This window comes from Aplidium turbinatum, chromosome 9 (genome assembly GCF_918807975.1).
Source record: "Aplidium turbinatum chromosome 9, kaAplTurb1.1, whole genome shotgun sequence".
NCBI lineage: Eukaryota > Metazoa > Chordata > Ascidiacea > Aplousobranchia > Polyclinidae > Aplidium > Aplidium turbinatum.
This window is the reverse complement of record NC_137480.1, coordinates 4,446,666-4,468,726: the sequence shown is the minus strand read 5'-3', so window position 1 is coordinate 4,468,726 and position 22,061 is coordinate 4,446,666. Positions and strand designations below refer to the sequence as shown.

The 22,061-nt window shown below is 36.0% G+C and overlaps 2 protein-coding genes and 1 long non-coding RNA gene across 3 annotated transcripts; all 3 read right to left on the bottom strand.

Moving 5' to 3' along the window:
* Positions 1 to 1,417: 1,417 nt before the first annotated feature.
* LOC145777468 (interleukin-17 receptor D-like) lies at positions 1,418 to 8,400 on the bottom strand. The gene is made up of 2 exons (XM_082588843.1): positions 8,375 to 8,400; positions 1,418 to 6,955 (listed from the first exon to the last, which is right to left on the bottom strand). Exons 1-2 carry the CDS (start codon positions 8,398 to 8,400, stop codon positions 5,743 to 5,745), a joined length of 1,239 nt encoding a protein of 412 aa, XP_082444969.1. The 3' UTR covers positions 1,418 to 5,742.
* Positions 8,401 to 9,243: 843 nt separating this feature from the next.
* On the bottom strand, positions 9,244 to 12,986 carry LOC145777299 (uncharacterized). The gene is made up of 2 exons (XR_014290324.1): positions 12,878 to 12,986; positions 9,244 to 9,853 (listed from the first exon to the last, which is right to left on the bottom strand). It is a non-coding gene; the product is annotated as an uncharacterized LOC145777299 (long non-coding RNA).
* LOC145777298 (uncharacterized) lies at positions 12,987 to 17,248 on the bottom strand. The gene has a single exon (XM_082588649.1). The coding sequence runs from the start codon at positions 17,222 to 17,224 to the stop codon at positions 14,531 to 14,533; it is 2,694 nt and encodes an 897-aa protein (XP_082444775.1). The 5' UTR covers positions 17,225 to 17,248; the 3' UTR covers positions 12,987 to 14,530.
* Positions 17,249 to 22,061: the final 4,813 nt, after the last annotated feature.

The following is a 22,061-nucleotide window of genomic DNA, read 5'->3' as shown; positions in this document are numbered from 1 at the left end:
GACTTATTTCATTCTATTTCAGACAACACAAATTGCATTAGAAATTTTCCATTGTTTTCAAGCGTAGCCTAAGTCTGGTGTTTGCCTTTTCGATGTCGCTTAAACGCTCTCAACAAAAGCCTCGACCACGCAAAATAGACCAAAAGATGGAGTAATCAGTCACTTATATATTTTACATTGCGTTATTACACTGCAAATTGCACGTATCACAACACACAGCACCGGCACATAACTTGGAGCAGCGAAGCACTTCGAGATAACTGGTCTCAATTCTGCCATATCGTTAAGTGTCGTGCAACAAGACACAACGGCGTGCGCTCGAGCGGTGTCAAACCAACGTCCATTCGAGTGTCGTGCTCTCACCATTTGGCCACGCAATCGACAAGGTTTCAACTTCCAAGGTCTTTAAATTAAAGCTGCAAGCACTGCACATTTGCAGTAAAAGATGGTCGCAGTTGTTCTCAACCTTTTTGTCTTGACGACCCTTTTTATTGCCGTCAAAGCGGTCGCGGACCCAAAAAAAATTATCTGAAATTTTAGCATCTTGCGTCTCCGAACGGAAAACAAATATTTCCTCAGTTCCGAAACGACGCACTTAAAAGAATTTGCTAAAACTCGTGACGCACTTTTGAGGATTGATAACATTGACGAAGTTATGTTATAAACTTATAAGCTATATGTTAGCAGACAGGATCAAAAATCAGTAATCTATAGGCTATTCTGACATAGCTTAATGTTTTTATGTAATTTTTTTTTTAAATTAATAGACTGTAATTAGTAATTAATTAATTCTTTAGGTTTACAATGAATTTCTCCCTTTTTTCATTGGTACCGCGCCAAAATTATCCTCCCAACGGCCCTGAGTGCACGAATAGAAAGAAGTGCACAGGGGTTCACCAAAACAGCTACATGTGCTTGCGCATGACAGGACTTTTTAAGCAATTAAGCATCTACTTCGTCTGCCGTTAATTAGTCTATATGAGCTGAAATCATCCAATGTTTCATCAGAAAAAATCCATACAAAAGCCAGTGTGCTGATAAAGCAGGTCAATAGTAACATTAATCATAACTTATAAAGGTGCAAATAGGCTATTGCATCATCAATTTTGCAGGGTGCACGAAAGAAAACAAAGTTGATGCGTTCACGTAACATTGAACCAATGTTGAAAAAGCTTGCAAGCAGTGAAAAATCTGTTTGTTCCACCATGGGTCTGTGGTGATCTAGGCCATCACAAGGATTTGATTTTAACCGTGTGGAATAGATCAAGTACCGGTAGCCTACCCTACATCAATGTTCAAAAAATTAAAAAAAAATGCTGAGGCTAGTGCCCGATTTGCCTTACATGGAACTTTTAATGACTAACCTAACTTGTTGATACACGTTGAACTCATTCAACATATAGCAACCAAACTGGTGTAGGCTCATCGGCACAATTTATTTTAAAAAAAAACACAATTTTGATATACAGTATGGATCACTGCACACGAATGACAAAAACGTTCACACAACACAACGACCACAAAGTGAGAAAGATTTTCAAATTTCAATGTAACAATGATTCATGGCTTACTGTACCTGATAGTGCAGAAAAGATTTGTAATAAGCATACATAGAGAAACAGTCATAACTAGAAATCGATTCACAATCGAATTTTACAAATGAACACGATTGACAAAAATACACATTAATATTAGGCTTCAATAAAATGGTTGAAACGCTTGGTCAATCCAGGGGTCAATCTAATCTAAAAACAAAAGAGCCCAAAATGTAGATAGGCTACTGAGCTCATGCACAGAAAACATTTCGAAAAACTAGACAGTTTCATTTTTAGTGCTACTCAATAAAATTTCATCTTCAATTGAAATTTGACTGATAGTCTAGTTTTCCGAACGTTTTCTGAACAAGAGTTTACTAATATTTGCATTCCAGGCTCCTTATTTTTTATTATTTGAACAAACTTATCAACTGTAAAATTTAGTCTTACGTTATCATAATGGCAACAAGTAGAAAGAGTCAATTCAATGATATCGGGGGTGCCCAAAGTGCGGCCAGCGGAATCAATATCTGCGGTCTTAGCCTAGCTTCATAATCTACATAAGTTAATATCAAAGGATAAAGAAAACTTAGTTGTTATGGACAGATTTCCTATAACTTTTTTTGGATTTTTGTAGTTGAAGCGACATGAATTCCAAAACTTATAGGCTAGCGTAGTCCAATACACTGCAAAGGCATTTTTTAGCGTGCAAGACCAACAAATCAAACCAACTTTCAGAAAATAAATATCATTTCTACAGTAGCTAAAAATTTCGTTTTTCTTTTGATTTGTGCAAATTTCAAATTTTTGGCTACTTTTGAGCTTGTTTCCACTTGTAAATGCATTGGGCTACTTTTTAGTTGCAATTGGGCTGGAAATCATAAAAAGTATCTGGTGATCTTGCCACTAATAGCTTGAGAGAAAACATAGCACATTACCTGACATCAATTTTTGAAGTGTAATCTTGTTAAACAGCAAAAAAAATGTAAACAATATAACCTATTTTTGGTAGGAAAGCGGTTTGCTTAAGCAGGGTAATGGTCCTACAAAGCAAGATAAATTGTACAAAAAACCTATTTAGAATTGAAACCAGCGAAAAATTGTCGGATTAAACGGGGTTGACTATAACCTAAAACGTTTATAACATACCCTTTTAAACGTTTAAATTATACTCTGTTACACAACCTTAAAGCTTAGGCCGAATTTCAGGGGGGAAATGAGTGCAAAATTTAATGCAGCTCGCCAAAACTCGCGAATAGCGAAATGCAACCGGTGGCTACAAAACTTTAGGCACCCATGATTTAAATCATCACTCCCAGCCTCATAGTGCTTCGATACCCGTCTAATTGCCAGTAAAAGCAATGAACAATACACCAGGCACTGTACTGTACTTAATTCAAAGCGTGGCACGTATTTTCTGGTTTGTTCAAGCAAAAAAAAATACTATAAACGTGCAATGTGTACTGAAGACCACTAGAAATTCGAAACAAAATTAGATTGACCAGCTGGTCAGAAACAAAAATTTTGAAAAATGAAAGTAATTATTATCAACACACCACCGCAGAAAGTTGCTTCATCAACATCACATCCAAACATTGCAATGTACTCAATCGGAACGACGGAAACCTTTTACCAAAACCTTATAAATCATTATTGTCTCGACATGCAGGCTTCAAGCTTACTTAAACACAGTTAGAAAAGTTATTGCAATCTAATTTAGTCTCGAATTTCTAGTGGTCTTCAAGACTTCAGTGCTTCGAATTTATGTTTATTGTTGGAAGTTTTTACGTAATTTAACGTCGAAAGTAACCACACATCACTAGCCAATCTTTAAAACATTGTGTTCTATTTCTCTTGCCTTCAATCGACGACCAAGATCTGTTGGTCGTCACCGCTTCGAAGTTTTATGTTTATTGTTGAAAGTTTTTACGTAATTTAACGTGGAAAGTAACTGCTCACACATCATTGGCCAATTTTTAAAATATTGCGTGTTTTATTTTTTCTTGCCTTTAATCGCACTGCAGTATATAACCTGGTGAAATTTTATTTTGTATGTTATTCGTTCTAAGGATGCGCATTGTCATGGTGCGCGAAACGTCAGTGAAGCAATAAACCATCTTGTTTGTTGTTAATTTTACTTTCAATTTCATCAGATGAACGTAGTAACTAGTGCTAGAAACAATAAAATTAGACAATCGTTGTCGTCAGCAACGAGAATTTTATACTGTTGCAGTTACACCAATGCCGTTGACACACAACATATTAAGCCCAATACATGTTTTTACAAGTTTTAAAGTATGGCATAATTGTAGCTTCTTTTCTAACTTCACTAGAATATTCTTTTGTTCAGTCATATATTGCACTACCTATGTCAGGACTCAGGACGGTTATTTCTAGGAAAACGATAAATAATACCAACATTAAATCACAGACTGTTGACGCAACAGCAATGTACATCTTTTTAACTGTACCCTGGTAAATTATGGTACACAATAAAGAGTAGAATCAAAAAGAAAAAAGAGGCACGTTAGAAATCAGATCACACCCACATTCCCACAAAAGGTAACACGATGAGGATACAGCACGAACTGTACGAAATAACCAACGTTTGAACTGAGATTGGAACTTGTATGCAAATTGTATTTTTTGTATTTGATTGGTCGCTTTGTTTGTGATAATGAGAACTGAAAAGTAAACTCAACCAGTGAAAGCTAACCGTTTTACATCGCTTCAAGTTAAGTTGAAAAAAAAAATTCTCAAAACACCAATTTATTATCACGATTTTTAGCTGGCTATGATTAGAATTAACCGCTTAACTTTTCTACTTTTGCATGATCATATGTTAAGCGATCTCTTATGAAAGCAGTACAACAATAAAGACTATAATGTAAAGTTTAACTTTAAAGCAAGGTAGTAAAAACATGCAGTAAAATATCATGTCATTATAAAAGAAATCATGAAAGCATGCAACATTTGATACAAGCACCAAAAGCAACACCGTGGCGAATAGAAACGATACATTGTGGTTGTGTAATGTGGCCTATCAAGCTTAAAATAAGATCAAATGGAAAACATCCTATGTAAACTTGGTTAAATATAAACAAATAAATAAAACATTAACCACCAGTAAGTTGGTACGCTAGACTCAAAATCACATCATTTTTGAAAAAAGTTTACTTTTAATGTGCGTACTACAAATATGAGCATATCAAATATCTGAATCTTACATGTAAGCCATAACTCGAAAACAACAACTGCTGTACCACGGCGACCTTTATACACAGGCCATGCCAACATGCAGCTTATTTGACTGAAGGCCGATCTGTTAGAAGCCAAAATTGCTAGAATCAGTTGATTGTTTGAGTATTAGTTAACAGATACACTATTTGTGCACATGTGTAATTTTAAGCTACTTTTGTGGTGTTACTACCATACAAATAATGAACTAGATTTTGGCATTTGTGCTGGAAACCCAAAAAGCGTCTGGCAGCACCGTTAATAGGAAAAGATTTGTTATTTTTTAAAGTAAATTTAGGAGTTTTACAGTAATTTGAGTTCAGTGATGACACTTTAGCAATTTGGATTCTCAAAACTATCAGTTCAAAGGAATATAAAGTAACATTGGCCTTCAGTCAGGCCTCCAGTTCGCACGTTGTCAAGACCTGTGTAAGTGTGTATACAGATCGCTATGTTCTGTACCATATAATAAGCTAAGTTACTTCAGTAGCGAAGGTGAAGCTTAAAAGGTAAATTTATAAACGGAACTCAGTACAATAATCGAAAAAGGCAAGAAGGCTATAGTTTCAAAGCAATAAAAGTCGAAAAAATATGCTGAAAGTAGAACTTAGGTCTTTACAAGGCCTGAACCACAACTTCGACTTGATAGTTTTTTTGTAACACGGTTCGAGTGATTCATTGGGTTGAGTCATGTAAACCTCGCTTTCCAGTAGCAATACATTAATTCAACAGTCAACAATGTGAACTGTAAATTGTTTCTTCATATTACTCTAGCTTATCGAAAGTAACATAAAGATATAAGCTTAACATTACCAACTCTGCTTTAAGGAAGCGAACGTCAGTTTCCTCCGACAGTAAATAAGGAAGTTGCAACTCTCGTACAATTCCTGATTGTGTAAGCCAAACAGAATATCCTTATTCGTGTTATTTGCACTGTACGTTTCTGCATTGTGTTTTTGTTGTTTTATTGTTAAGCAATGTGAACACTGTTGCTATTAATTGCATCGATGAGGTCATGAGGGTTATTGACATAATCCACGGGCTCCAAGTATATTTCTGGATGATGTATTTCAGGAAAAGGTAAGCGTAGAGAAGGGTCTGTACTCCATTGTGACTCATTTTCAGCACAACCACTGTCAAATGCAACAGAGTTTGGTTGAAGAATTGCAGCTACTTCCTTGTTCAAATCCTCTGACATCAAAGTTTCCGAAATGACGTCCGCAGGAAAAGAATCGTACCTCAAACTACATTCTTTTGAAGAAAAAGAAGCGTTTTGTGGGAACTCGTGCCAACAAAAATCAAGCAAGGTTTCATCTGATGGAGGGACAACATTCAGTGATCGTTGGATTATTTCATCATGATCTGACGTGAGAGACATATTTTGAAAATTTTTACTGCTGTCATTTAAGTCGTTAAAGTTGTTCATTAATTCACGCCGATTCGGAAACTGTTTCACAAAACATCCCATATCGTCAAGGGCGGCTTTCAAAAGTGGTCCTGCTTCATTTATATCTGGATTGTGATACGTGTCGTGACGTACTTTATTAACAAACGAAACCCCTCCGGGCGCATACACTTCCTGGTCAACAAGTCTAAAATATAATCCGTTGAAGTCACTTATTAGATTGAAAGTGCGAATAATATGACTGGAAATGTCTTTCACGGGTAGCCCTTCAATGTCACAGTATTCGAAGTAAGCAAAAAAGTATTTCCCTTCATTTTTCTTACTGAAAAAGTCACGATGGATATTCAGAACGATAGGAGTAAAGGTATCATCAATAGCGCTGTGTGAGGTGTCCCTGCTGTTCCATCGCTCTGTGGCCCCAGGTGACCATACCACAATAATTTTGTCAGCCTTTCTCATGGATTTTTCCATCCATTGTGTGCTATTTTCAGACACATTACTCTCATCCCACAACTCAAATATGACGTGAAAACCGAGATCTCTCTGCAGGTATGTCGCAAACTTCACAACTACATTTTTGTGTTTGGGGTGATCATTGACAAAAACGAAATAAACAACACGTGCTTTTGTACTGGGTGCAGCAGAATGGACGTTGACTTCACTCGCAGGTAGAAGAACCGCGTTGCAATCGGATTGTTGTTGTTTTATGGTTTCATAAGCTTGCTTTGTATCATCACGAGGGCCATTTTTATATGACCTTAAAAAATCAATAATATGACTTTATTTTTTGGAAAATATGACTTTAAATGACTTTATGTGAAAATCGTTTATTTTTACATACGAACAACGTCACTCACGGAACTAAAGAGTAAAACATACGCAACATAACAGTAATACACATCCATTTTTATTTTAAACCACTGTTGTAGTACAGTTTCATGTAGTGTGGAATGTTAGAGTCTTTGAAGTTACGATTTGGACGTAAAAATGACTTTAGTAAGGAAAATGAGCGCTCCACAGACGCTGATGTGGGTTGACACTTTTGCAGTTTTGCATAAAGCGCTGGTGAAATGTCTTGTCTTTGTAGCTCCATAATTTGTTTCACATCGTTTTTGTCCAATCGCTTCTTAATGTTATTTTTGAGCTCAAGCGAATCTTTTCCGAAATCAAGGGCATTTAGATCAGCCTGGGCCTCTTTGATGGTGTACGTACAACTTTCCATTTTGAGTATTAAGTTGACCTCAATGTGTGACCTCATAAAATATAGGTTTGTGACTGTAAGTGTTATATTGGCTAATCCTACAGTTTGCCTTCGTTCAATCAGAAATTGCCTTACTTTCTTAGTGCTTAATTGCTTCACCGCTTAAATTGGTATTTTTTATTTAAAGTATACAACGGTATGACTTTATAACTCAAAAATATGACTATATAACTTAAAAAGCTGATATATGACCTAACAAGGAAAATATGACTTTATATGACTTCATAACTTTTTTACTATACCTCATAGGGATGAGGTTTTTGCGTTAAAATTGATTTCACGACTTACTGATGCATAGAAAAAAATATGACTTTAATGACTTTAAATGGCCCTAATCATCACATAAATCTTTCCTATCTTTGCGCATACGAAACAAGACCACGATCACTACAGTTACAATGACAGCTACCACTGAAACTATAATCATAAAGTAGATATTGAACGGGTCTTCAATCGGGCAAGACTTAAAAGTAAATTTGTCTGTAGCTACCCAACGGTCAGTGCTAGAACCCCGAACTTCAAGTGTATATGTCACTGTTTTATTAAAGCAGTGGTTCTTAACCTATGGGTAATTACCCACATGTGGGTAATTTTCAGGATAGCAGGTGGGCAATCAGCTGAACCAGAATATTTAGAATTATAGATGTAACAAACAATGTCACAGCTGTAAGTGGTAAAGTTGCTTTATTACTTATGCTTTTTTTTATGTTTTGAGTCCGTTCAAAACAACCAAACAAGCACAGTGATATTTTATCATTTTTAGAATTGTTTCGTCATAGTGATTTATTTTTCGCATCATTTTTGTTGCCGGTTTTATGTATTTCATTTTTGTGACATAATAATAAGATTTTTCTTGTATAATCAGTTCAGTTACAGTTGTTTTATGAGCAAGCTTGATGGCTGCGTTGCTGTTAGCAGTTGTTTGAAGTACCGTACAGTAGTTTATATAGCCAAGTGTACATTTAGAGTTAGTGTTGAGACGAGCGAGCTATATTCTTTGGGTCTGCTACTATTCGGCGAGTCCGATTCGGTGAGTTCTTAACCTCTAACCCTAACCCTAAAACGGCAATGATAATTAGGCTACGGTACCCGATGGTTTAAAAAAAAAAATTGAAAAAATCCCCCGTTAAGGGATCGGACTCACCGAAACGGGCCATTCCGATATTCTTTTGAAGATGAAAGCTTGGGAAAATTCTGGGGAATGATGGGAAAAGCATACCCAAAAGTTGTGCAAAATCACTAACATTGTTGACTATGTTCCCTTCCACTTATCTCTGTGAATCAGCATTTTCAAGTGTTGTTGCTTTGAAGTCAAAATTTCGAAACAAGCTGTTAGATCTGAAGTCAGATTTGTTTTGTGCAGTATCCAAAATCGCACCCAATATTGCATCGATTGTACACAAAAAAAGCGCAAATGTCTCACTGAAACTATTGATGCCGTTCTTTACGTTAAATGTTGTTTTTGTTGAATAACGCTGTTTTATATTTTTAATATAGTAAAATAGATAAAATTAGATTTTGGGTAATGGGACTTTGATCTGGACAGAAATGGGTAATAAGGGAAAAAAGGTTAAGAACCCCTGTATTAAAGAGTTGTGCGGGTATTAAGAAGACCATAGAAGAATTTGTAAAAGAGTTGGGACTATAGAAAAACTGAATGCAAGTCGCAGTCTCTTCATTTATCGGACAAAGATTAAATTTTGCAAAATCCCCATACTCTTTTGGTAGATTGTAAAAAAAAAGGTATTGAGCTATTTCCACAGTGCACAGCTGACACCTTCACTTGAAATTGTCTCCAAACTATGCAATCATGAACAAAATCCAGCTCTTTATGAGAACAATCCGGCACAGCAATGACAGCACGCAATGGCTTGTTTGAAGTGTATGACGAAACAGGAGTGACAGATGTAACAAATCCATCTCCGGGTGATACATGAGTAGAATTCGTACTACCATAGCAATCGTAACAAAACTCGGCTAAAACGTGGCTATAAAAGTCTAGCTCTGTATGCAAACAGAAAAAAACTTTTTAAAGTATTTTTCAGGCAACGATGCATCAAAAATCGATATTTCAAATCCGTGGATGTGTTGTAGAGATCTGTCATGGCTGAACTTAAAAGAAATATTTAGTACAATGATCGTGTAGTTATCAGAAGGATGTGTTAACAAGTTCCACTTTGTAAATACAAACTTAAATTCATTGAGAGGCCGTTCAGTTTGTTGTTGCTGCATTGTTTGTTTTTCACCGAGCATGAAATTGAATTGTTGGTTCCTTTCATGTTCACCACTCCTGGAGTCCTGGTACAGTGGTGTTGCAAGTTCTTCTGCATTGTAATGAATCTGATAAGACATGAAGAGCAGCGGAAGCAAAGAAAGAATACATCACAAAAAACAGGACGGCACAGGCTCGCATGTCTGAAAATGAAGCTACATGTAAAAAAACGTGAATAAAATTTATAACTATCTACAAATAAAGAGTCCAATTCCAAAACCACTTAGGCGCCACTGTTACTAAAATTGAGTTTAGAGTGTCATTAGGTAAAGTATTACTAGAGATGTACCGATATATCGGTATCGGCATCGGTATCGGTGATATCGGCCATTTTTTAAGTATCGGTATCGGCCTCGGTATCGGCAAAATTTGGCCGATACTGTGGCCGATACTAAACACGTAAAAAAAGGCGTTTGCTGCGGATTTTTTGCAGAAGCAAATATATAGATTTTTTTAAAGTGGTAACTAACATCACATTGAAGTAGAAAAATAACAACCTTTTCAAATTTTTGATACCTCACACTCCCATGACTTCATGCGCGCAGTGCCGCGCACCTTTTGGCATTGTTTGCTTACAGTGATTCTTTCACTCAAACAAAACGTTTTGTTTCAGCAGTTTTGCGTTGTTCGATTCTTAAGTTGTGAAGGAGGCTCAATTTCTCCAATATTTATCATTTGTGTTTCTTTTTTCTCTCAACAGAGGATAAAACCAGGCCAAGACTACCCAGGTGGCGGGAATTTGTAGTTTTGCATCGTTTTTGCGTTGCTGGACCTTTGAGGGACCCGTGTGGCTTGGTTGTTTTTGGTGGGCTGGTTCTGTCAGTTTATGATTTGGTTTCCGCCTTTCGTTGTGGTGGACTCACCAGGCTTGAACAATGTCGTGGCGGAGTGGGTGGGCTCGGCGTGGGGGCGGTGGGACTGCGAATCTTCACTGAACTAATCAATAAGTGGTCTTGTTGCACCTGGGATGGGGCCTCATTGAAAAGGGGGAGTGTCCTTCCCTGCTGTCGGCATGGGGCTGGGCGCTCACTGGTGCGGCGGGCTGTTGCGATTCGCTGGCCATAACGGTGTAGCTTCCACGCTAGCCATTTAGACCATCCAATCAACTATATGTTTCTCGGCAGCCGTTTTGTAGCAAGAATTGACATCGACAAGAATTGAAATGGCTAGTGTGGAAGCTGCATCGTTGTGGTTGGTGGGTCACGGCAGCTCGCTGTGCTGGTGAGTGCTCAGCCTTGTGCTGGTGGCCGGGGGGGACGCTCCTTTCTTCGCAATGAGGTTGTCATCTTGGGCGCAACGGGACCATTTTGATTGGTTTGGTGAGGATTCGTGGTCCCATTGCTTTCTTTTTGGGCCTACTTATTTTGCCGTGACATTGTTTGGGCTTGGTGAGTTTGTTGCGGCTAAGGGTGGAAGTTAATTCGCCGACTGGTGGAGCCGGCTTGCTGGGGGCAGCCGAGTTGCATGGGTTTTGAGCGTTTGGCGGGGTGGGAGCGATGCAGAATTGTGCATTTTTGCTACTTGGGTAGTCTTGGCCTGGCAAAAGCTTTTCAACCAAACGAAAAGCGCCCTTAGGTTGCACATTACTTGTCGAATAGTTTTTGTACGACTACACAAATCACTTGGTTTACATTTTACATCTTATTATCAATTATGATAGCCTATTTGGAGAGTTTGCGCAAACACTTTTTTTCAGAAACCCCAATTATGATGTAGGCTACGGTAATGTTTCTTCCCTTATACCCCAATCCTCAATTACGGTGGCCTTTCATTACTAAAACCTACTATTATGACACAGCAATGCGGTTGAGATTGGATTCTTGAATCTTTAAATAAATTATGCCAATTGAAAGCTTGTTTTAAGAGTTTTATGCAAATAAGGTAAAACTTAGCATTTGATATAATTCCTTGCAAATACCAAAATTGCTTCTTTTTGTAACACCAAAGTATCGGCCAAAATATCGGTATCAGTATCGGTATCGGCCTAAAAAAGTGATATCGGTATCGGGATCGGCCAAAATATTGGTATCGGTACATCTCCAAGTATTACCATAGGTACCTACTATCAAATTCTTTCTTTCCAAAATCTTTTCTATCTGCTTCAAATTCGACACTAAAAATTGCGTTTGTTTCCAAAACCACTTATAAATGCGACATCACACTTTGTTTCCAAAACCATTTGTATCCACAATTAACCAATCATATTAAGCCATTGTATCACGTGACATATCGCTGATTGTTTTGTCATCGTTTCGTGATAAGCAGCAGTGTTGCCATTTGGCAAATTTCACTACCAAATTTGAAAAATTTGGCAGAATTTTACGTTGTTTGGCAGTAAAATTTTGAGTTGGCAGAATTTTGGCAAACATTTTTGGTGAGTTGGCAGTCAGTCTCTTTTCAGTTTGGCAAAATTTGAAATGTGTTTGGTAGTTTGAAGCATCTACTATCTGGCAACACTGATAAGCAGTGTTGTAGGCTTGCAGCCTACTGTTCAGTTACCAACCGTGCTTAGTAGCCTATTTGAGCTTTATAGCTGTGTTTTTTTGCTTTGTTTAAAATGGATTTGGATGGTGGTAATGAATTAGTGGTGGTCAGCTTGGAAAAATGGTTTCAAAAATTGGTTTCTTTCATTCTGGCAATTTTTATTCTCCAGTTTATTTCCAAAACCACTTATATCCACATTTCTAATTTTATAAAAAGGAAATTCTAAGCCCTCCAATATTCGTTAGATCTGGGCAAACGTCATGTCTCAATTCAGTAGGTAGTATACATCGTTAGAAATCAAAAGCGCATTACATTTACAAAGCGAAACTGTCATAAACGTTTTTCGTGGTTTTCTCAAAATCATCAAAAGTGGATGTAAGTGGTTTTGGAAATAAGCTCTTCAATTATTAATATCATTAAATTTTCCGGTGCAGTAAAATTTTCTATTACTGTAACTGCAAAAAAGAGAATTTTGTAATGACCGTATGACAATATTAAAAATTTTTGAAAGTGAAAAAGTAAACCAAGTTGGTGAAAACTTATGCTTTTATATCTGTTTAACTCAAAAAGTACAATTTAAAAAATTTCTATAAGCCTACAGCAATTTTGACACTTCAAATGTGACTACAGTTCGCTTTCAAATCTTCTCCATAATGAAAACCAATTAATACATTACACAGTACCTTAAATATATTTGCAACCAGTAACTTTGTTTTACATTTTGCATCCAGGTCTTCATCAAAGTAAAGTATCACACCTAAAGCGTATGAACCAAACTAATCCATGTTATCTGGAAAACAGTTTTGCAACGTTAAATTACAATAAAAATGCATAATAATCAATTTGAATGAAAAATACATAACTAAAAATTTCATCAGTTGCAATATGGAGTTCATTTTGGTAAAGGTTTCAAGACAATGTTCATAATGCAAGAAATCGAGTATTCTGCCAAGTAATGTTTGAGTAAAAGGTAGTTGGAAGGTCATGATCTTAAAATAAGAAACTAACACTGCTGCTTCAAATAAAAAAATACAAATCCGCCGTTACACTTAAAAGTTTCGATTTACGATAAACCATCCCGTAACATAGCCTACCACCCGTTTAATAGATCGGAACACATATTAAACGTCACATCAACTAGAATTCACTAAGACGTAGGCTAACAATCACGAAATTTTTAGTAAGACAAGAAATTTACAACTCTATTAAACGACATACAGTAGTCCAACTAAGCTATTGAAGAGTTCAAAAATTAGAATTCCCTGGGTTTTGAAGATAGAATATTGAATTGCAGCAGACGACCAAACAATGTTGCTGTCTACAATAATTTGCCTGTAGGCTACCAATAACACAATTGATTAAATGTTAAGATTTTACTGGCCCGGCGTACTTTTCAACTCACAAAAAAGTTTCAGCCGTTATAATCCATAAGCCGACATAACAAAAACTACACAATCTCACAACTTTGTATCAAATTTTTATCCATAAATTATTGGCATGGATACAATAACAAGTGTGATTGTACAGAAATTGAACTTTATGCACAATATTAATACGTAATAAGTGCTGAAGTAACAGAAACAACGCAACGTGTGCATTGTTTACGTCTCACAACCATTGTTACTGGCTTGACATGCACATTGCACAATGCTTAATGACAACAAATGCACGGTATTCAAAATGACAAAGATGGGATCAAACAATATGAACTTAGAATATGAACATGCGGATGACAAAATTCTTTACATATATATATACTGTATATTCGTATTTAAAAAATTATTTGGAAATCAAACTGTTATTTGGAGTTTCACCAATTCAAAAGACAAGAATCACAGTACCCCAACAGTACACACTACCTATCAACCACTACTTCGAAAAAAAAACATGGATAAGCTGCGCAGGAATTCTTTGTATTATATATACATAAATTAATTAGATAAAAATCTTACCAGTAATAAAATAAGTTACATAAGTAACTTAATAAAGTACCAGTAATCTTGTTTTTTTCAAGGACAACAACTATGAGCCTCACCTACACAAAACATCAGCAATTTGGCATTACGAGCAATTGGAAATTGCTAAAAACTGGCTTTTTAATGCAAAGTATTATGTTGGTAACAGCCAACTTGAAATTAGTAACAAATCTGTAAACAACTAAATTTCATCGAAAAATGTCCGTTCAAATCATTTGCGACACACTTTATCAACCCCTGTTGTTATAAAACGGCATTATAATCTACATTTATTAACAAACTGATCACAAATTGGGCTAGTAACTTAATAAATGAATACTACTATATGTACAAGCAGTCATTGAAAGGCAATATACTAGGCTAGCAGACATTTGAGGACAAGTTGTTGATAGCCGCAAGGCAATCCATAGCATCTGACACCATGTCTACGGGAGCAAGTTGCAAAGATAGTTGATTTTTTGTGTATGCATTATTTTGTTGTAAATCTAGTTTAAATTGGGGATCTTTACTCATGAATGAGGCCTTGGGCATTGAGGAATGTTTCACAAGCTTGTCTAAAAGTTCTCCTGGATGTTCAGCATTCGAGACTAATGGTGAAGTGTTTGTTGAAAACCCACTATCATAATCTGAATCATACCCAGAGTGCTCATTCTGCTCAATCAACAAGTGAGTATCCAAAAGCACTGCTTTACGTTGCACAGGATCCAATTTATGACATGAATAGATTACAGTGTCTGGCATTTCTTGTTCTACTGGCTTGTGGGATGTAGATGGTTTCTTACCATCTTGATAATTTGGATTTTTTGCACAAGTAACAAAGCTGTCAAAGCCAGAATCTTGAACAAATGCACTACAGCCATCATGCAGTTTTTTAACAAAGACGTCAGATGAGTCAGAGAGTAACAATTCAGCTACTGCAGCTGTATCTCTCTCACACGTATTTGATAGTTCTGATGCCATTGTATTCACATTAATTCCGTTTTGTTGCTTTTGATTGAATTCCAACAAAGACGACTGCATTTGATAGCCAGAACAAGAAAAATCACTTACAGAACTTTTTGGTCTATTAAAATCATTTGGATGTTTTGGTGCCATGTTCGATGGGACCATGGCATTTGAAATTTTTTCATTTACGATAGCACGAGTATTAATTTTAGCATGTGGATGTTTCAACACAGAAGATGTGCTAATGGGTTTTGGTGGTATCAAGTCTAAGCGAGTTGTCAATATTTCTGTGTCAGCAACAATGCGTGGAAGATCAAGCACAGATATTGTTTTGTGTTGCTCCAAATACCATTCCGGATTTTCTTTAACGTAAACACACATTTCACAAATTGACTTCTCAAGAGTTGGGCCAAATTTATTGATGTTGGGATCAAAGTAATGGTCAAATGCAATCTCATCTCTCCTCATTATCGCACCAGGCAAGTACATTTCAATTTCTTTTAGCCGAAAATACAATTCTTCAAATTGTTTCATGAGCTTAAAATGAAAAACTGGTGATTCTTTGAAAACAATTGGAATGTCATCTACCGTGCAATAGTCAAAATATCCGAAGTAGTATTTTCTAATATTTCTATCTCTAAAAATATCTTTCTTGATGCGCTTCAAAACAGGTGTAAACAAATCTTGCTCTACGGAGTCTAAACCATTGTATCTTTTCCATCTTCTACAGGCTCCAGGAGACCAAATGACTATGACCTTATCAGCTTTTGTCAAACCGTCTTCCATCCATGTTGCCGGGTCTGCATATATTTCTTCTGTTTGGAACAATTCTGATGTCACATTAAACTCCAAATCTCCATGAAGAAAGTTAGCAAAATCTAAAACTATTTTTTTATGTTTTGGATGATCATCGACAAAAATAATGAAAACATCAACGTGTTGCCTCCATTTTTCTTCAATTTCACCAAGTATTTTTGCAAATTTTGTCTCTTGTGCTTTGTTATGTTTAATTTTATTGTGATTGCCTTCATCTTTTCTAATCCATAGCCTGATTTGCATAACATCCCATTTCAAGCAACATCCAGCGACAAAAATTACCAAAATGATAAAAGCCAACAATGGCAAAAGAATAACAACTCCAAGAGAAGGTGAACTGTCACCAGAAGGAATGCATTCAGTAAAGTTGAACATTTTTGTTCTTTGAAAGTCTATCTTTGTTGATACCACCGCTATAGAATAATTTTCATGAAGGCTATAATTTTCTGGCAGTACTGCAACAACTTTTGCTTGGGACGATTCAAAAGCTATTTTTTGAGCAGCATAAGGTGTTGCATCTGGATATTTCAATGAGTTTAGCAACGCATAACCTTTTCCGAAAAATGAAGGAAGATTATAGTAAAATTCTACAGAACGATTTTCGCAAGAAATATTCCCCAAAGACAAAACAAACTGATCTCTTTGCTTGCATTCATAAACATCTTTAAACCTTAAATCATCACACGATGGAATGGATATTTCTATCTTCAAAGCATTATCTGGTACCTTACCATGAGAATAAGGAAGGCTTTGAATCAATATAGAAACTGGTTCACTTTTGGAAACAATCGATGGAGCAAACTGTAATTTTGAAGATAATCCAAAACAATCATAGAAAAAAGTGGATAAGACATGCTGTTTGTAGTTGAGGGTTTTATTAAAGCAGAAATATATAGACCTATTATAACCTTGGTAAGAAAAACTTTTTGGGCCATGGACAGAGATTGCATATCCATGTAAATATTTAATAGATGTAACCTGAGTTGGATGCCAAGAAAAGTTTAAGGCTATTTTCTTAAATCCTCTGTGTTTGAAATCATCGACTAGATACCATTCTGGATCTTTTGGGATCCGTTTGGGAGCCGCTGCAAATGGAGGAGGCTTGTCCTGCTCTTCAAAGCCATTGCAAATTCGAGACTGAATGGTGCATGGAACAAGATGATACTTGTTTAATTCTTTAACCGCATTCTTGCTAGTGGTGGAACAATCCTGTCTACATTGTTGTTGGCAATTAATCAGATGACAGCATGTAAAAAGAAGCACAATATAAAAGTAACATTTCATTTTAAGCATATTCACATTAATAGTAAATATACAAATATCTGCAACACAATCATAACAGGCTATGAGTTGCAAACATACTATTACTGGTACTATTAATAATCACACAGATCTTGGTGCAAGCAGGGATGCCAGCGACAAATTTCCAATAAACTTAGATTGTGTGCTAAAAAAATCCAGATGAGGCAAAAAAAACCCAGGTCCAGAAAATATGTAGTAAAGCAGTTAAAAACAACTGCGTGTGCTTTCAGCACCATTTTAAATCATTACACAGAAGCCTCAGAAAGCTACAAATAGTAACACGTATAATCATATATATAATTATACAATATACATGCTTATGTTGGTATGGTAGTTAATATATGTGTAATATAACTATATACAAAAACAAGAGCTTGGTAGGCCTATAGCCTATGGGCTCACAGCAAAGATTTTCGTTCAAAATCGCCTTTATGGTAAAGCGTCCAGCTAGCAAGGTTCAGTGTGTGTTTCACCAAAATTTCTAAAACTGACTGGATGTATGAGTGCATACTGTATTATATAGGCTAGCCATTAAGGTTAGTTTTGACTTTTGAACTAAACTGTTTGCTGTGTGAGTTGTAGATTGCGGCTGAGGAGAATCATCATGCCTACTTACTGCTTACAGTTTGGTGTAAAACTACGATAACTTGGTTCTTAGCAATAAACCCTGCTTAGCCTTTTTCATTTGAACATAATGTTGAAAAGAGAAACTCAAATTCACAATAAATAAATGTTCAGTAACACAAATAGTACACCAATTTTTAGTCAACCACATTTTCATAAAGTTGGATCATTTCTTCCTTCCTTCCATCCTGTACCTCACTGACTGCAGTAGCTGATGCAAAAAACATTACCGGTACCTTATCATTTTTGTGTCGGCTGCATAGTCGAGTGGTGAGAGCCCTGAAACAACAATCGAAAGGGCGCCGGTTCAACACCGCTCAGGAGCATGCGGCTGTGTCTTTGGCAGGACACTTAAAGACATGCCTGAAGGTGGACAACTGCACATGAAGATTGGCTTCCTTGCCTTCCCGTCCACTTAATCTAAATCTTCAACCACCGGGTATAGCCTAAGCCTGGATACCACAAACAAACATCATTTTTGTGTTGCAGTGTGGACCATTTATCAAAGATCCCAGTGTCTTAATACCGTGCAAGCTCTGTACAAAGTTAAAAACCAAAAAAACCTAGATTTGCCTAAATTTGAAATAAAAAAACTTAAAACCCAGATGTGGTCAAAAAAAAACAGATCTAGGTGGAAAAACCAAGCTCTGGCATCCTTGGGATGACTATTTTAGTCATCCCTTAGACTATTTAGATATTGGATAAAAAATAAAAATGAATCAGCAAAGAGAAAATACAAAGCATATTGCAATAAGCTGAATCATTTGAAACAATCACTGAAAAATCAACATTATAAAATATAAAAAAAAGTTTGAAGAAACAAAAAGTGACTCCAAGAAAACATGGAAGATCATTCATGAGATGATAGAGGAGAAAAGAAATTCGAATACTAAAAAGCTTCCTTCAACTATGACTATAAATGATAAAAGCTATAAAACAGATTCTATTGAATTCTTTATTTATTAAATAATTACTTCACAAATATTGAAACTTCAATGGCAGATAAAATTCCAAATTCAAATGTAAATTTTGAATCATTCATGTTAAACAGAAAATGTTCTTCTTTTGGCTTTCCTGATATAAATGAGATAGAAGCATCTGATGCTATAAGGAGCCTCAAAGCAAATAAAGCTTCAGGCATTTTTGAAATACCTTTTAAATTTATCAAAATGGCTAATGTAATTATATGCCCTTTTCAACAAAAGTACTGAATAAATGTGTCTTGCAAGAAATCTTTCCTGATGTACTCAAAAAGAGTCTGATAATACCTGTACCAAAAGTTAGTTCACCTTTACACTTTACAGATTTGCGACCAATTTCTTTATTCAACCACAGACATATACAACCAAGCAACCACACGGCATTTAACATAATCGATTAAAATTGAACATAAACTATAAGCTACAAACGTTTTCGGCCATACACACGTTAGCCCTTATCAAGTAACAAAAAACAACTACTTATCATATCTACAATGAAAATGAATAACTGATCTAAACACTGAATTGAAAAACGAAATGCAAAATGAAACGGCAGAACAAAGGAGAAAGGCACATCACATGGCGTTTAAATTACACCAGGCAAAGACGCATCATATGACGTATCAAGAAAAGACGTTGAGTAAATAAGAAGCACCTGAGGCAAACAACTGTGTATTGAGGCGAGGATTGTATGATTTTATTAGCATCAGGTGCTATTGTTTGCCTCAGGTGCTTATTTACTCAACGTCTTTTCTTGATACGTCATATGATGCGTCTTTTCCTGGTGTAATTTAAACGCCATGTGATGTGCCTTTCTCCTTTGTTCTGCCGTTTCATTTTGCATTTCGTTTTTCAATTCAGTGTTTAGATCAGGTATTCATTTTCATTGTAGATATGATAAGTAGTTGTTTTTTGTTACTTGATAAGGGCTAACGTGTGTATGGCCGAAAACGTTTGTAGCTTATAGTTTATGTTCAATTTTAATCGATTATGTTAAATGCCGTGTGGTTGCTTGGTTGTATATGTCTGTGGTTGAAGAAAGTGACCTCTTTACCAAAATTGAATTTCTTTATTGCCAACTTTTGCCAAAATTTTAGAAAAAATTCTATATAAACGGATGATGAATTTTATTGACAAATATAATATTTTAACCCCAGCTCAACATGGTTTTCGTGAAAATGATTCAACAAGCTTAGCATTGACAAAAATTTAGGCAGTGGCTATTTGACCGGCGCCGGTCTTTGAATCTGAAACACTATTTGACCGTCATTACGTCATTGTCCAGTCACTTTTTTTCTTTTTCTCTTTCAAAGCAAAAGATGAGAAGCGCGCATATAAGTTCTGAATCCAACCATTTTATTCAACTCGTTACGTGGCGCGTGTGGTACGTCGCCGCTTCTTATTCTAGAGGGACTGAGTTCGATACTACCCAGAAGCGTTCTTTTTTTTAACTAAATTTTGACCCAAAGTGCATTTTGTTGAGAGCATAGATGTATTGTTTCGTTCGGCAAACACGGTCACATCAATCAATCATTTTATTTTTCGTCATTAACGCGTCCGGGACGAAAAAGATACTAACTACAAAAATCGATACATATAGACCTCCCAGCACGTTAATGAACGGGAAGACGTGGCAAAACCTTGAAAAGTTTAAAACGTGCCTGAATTGAAAAATTATGTAGGCTATATACCGTATCAGTAGTTAGCACGGCCACAATCGGAAAATTACCCAGAGAAATTCTCAACTTCCAGCAAATTAAAAAAACTCTAACTTTATTACTCACATTTGAAAAGACATAAAAAATAATTAAAAACTGACTAAAAAATGCACTTCGTGTCAAAATTTAGTTAAAAAAATAAAAATAAAAAAAAAGAACGCTTCCAGGTAGTATCGAACTCAGTCCCTCTAGAGTCGGAGGCGGCGACGTATCGCATGCGCCACGTTACGAGTTGAGTGAGATGGTTGGATTTAGAACTTATATGCGCTTCTCGTCTTTTGCTTTGAAAGAGAAAAAGAAAAAAGTGACTGTATAGTGACGTCATGACCGGTCAAATAGTGTTTCAGATTCAAAGACCGGCGCCGGTCAAATAGCCACTGCCAAAAATTTATGATGATTTACTTTCTTAACTTGAATGATCATAAATACACATGCTCGGTTTTTGTTGATTTAAGTAAAGCTTTCGATACAGTTGATCATGGCATACTTTTAAAAATACTTCACCATTATGGCTTTCGTGGCAAGTTTTTAAACGTTTTAACATCTTATCTAACAAATAGAATGCAAAGTACCGGTACAAAAATTAACGGTAAGAATTCTAATTTCAATGTTGTTAAATGTGGTGTCCCACAGGGGTCAATCCTTGGTCCCTTGCTTTTTCTTCTTTATGTGAATGATCTTCCAAATGCATCTTCTTTTTCAACTACACTTTTTGCTGATGACTCAAACTTTCATATGTCAGATAAATGCCTGTCATCTCTCCAAAAAAATGTCAATAGAGAAATAGAAAAAATTGATGTGTGGATGAAATCCAATAAACTTTCATTAAATTATAGTAAAACTACTTATATCATCCTCTGCAACAAAAAAAGTGCAGCAGAAAATTTTAGTCTGTCCATCAGTGGCCGATCCATCGAAAGGAAGAAATGTATAAACTACCTAGGTGTAACTTTGGATGAGCGATTGACATGGGATAGTCATATTGTTAATCTTAGAAAGCAGCTTGCAAAGGTCTGCGGCATAGCATTTAAGCTGAGATACATTGCCCCTTTAACAGTATTACGGGCTTTATATTATGCTTTGTTTCAATCCAAGATCCAATACTCGATTATAAATTGGGGAAGAGCAAACTCTACATTGCTTGCTCCGCTACAAGTGTTACAAAACAAGTTCATTCGATCCTGCTTATTTTTGCCAAGGTCAACAAATACAACTGTTCTTTATCACTAATTTAATGTGCTCAGAATTGACGATATTATTAAATTAGAAACTGCAAAATTTATGTACAAATATGTGCACAAAATGCTGCCCCGGGCCTTTGCTGGCTGCTTTGTTTTTGTAAATGAAATTCACCATCATAAAACCCGTCAGAACCAAAAAATGGTTTATATTTGCCTTGTCAAACGTCAAACTCTGGTTAAGAAGATGCTATGTTTTAATGGAATTTTTTGAAACACGAAATGTTTTTCATCACCCACTCTTTAATTCTGAAGATATATTTTTTGG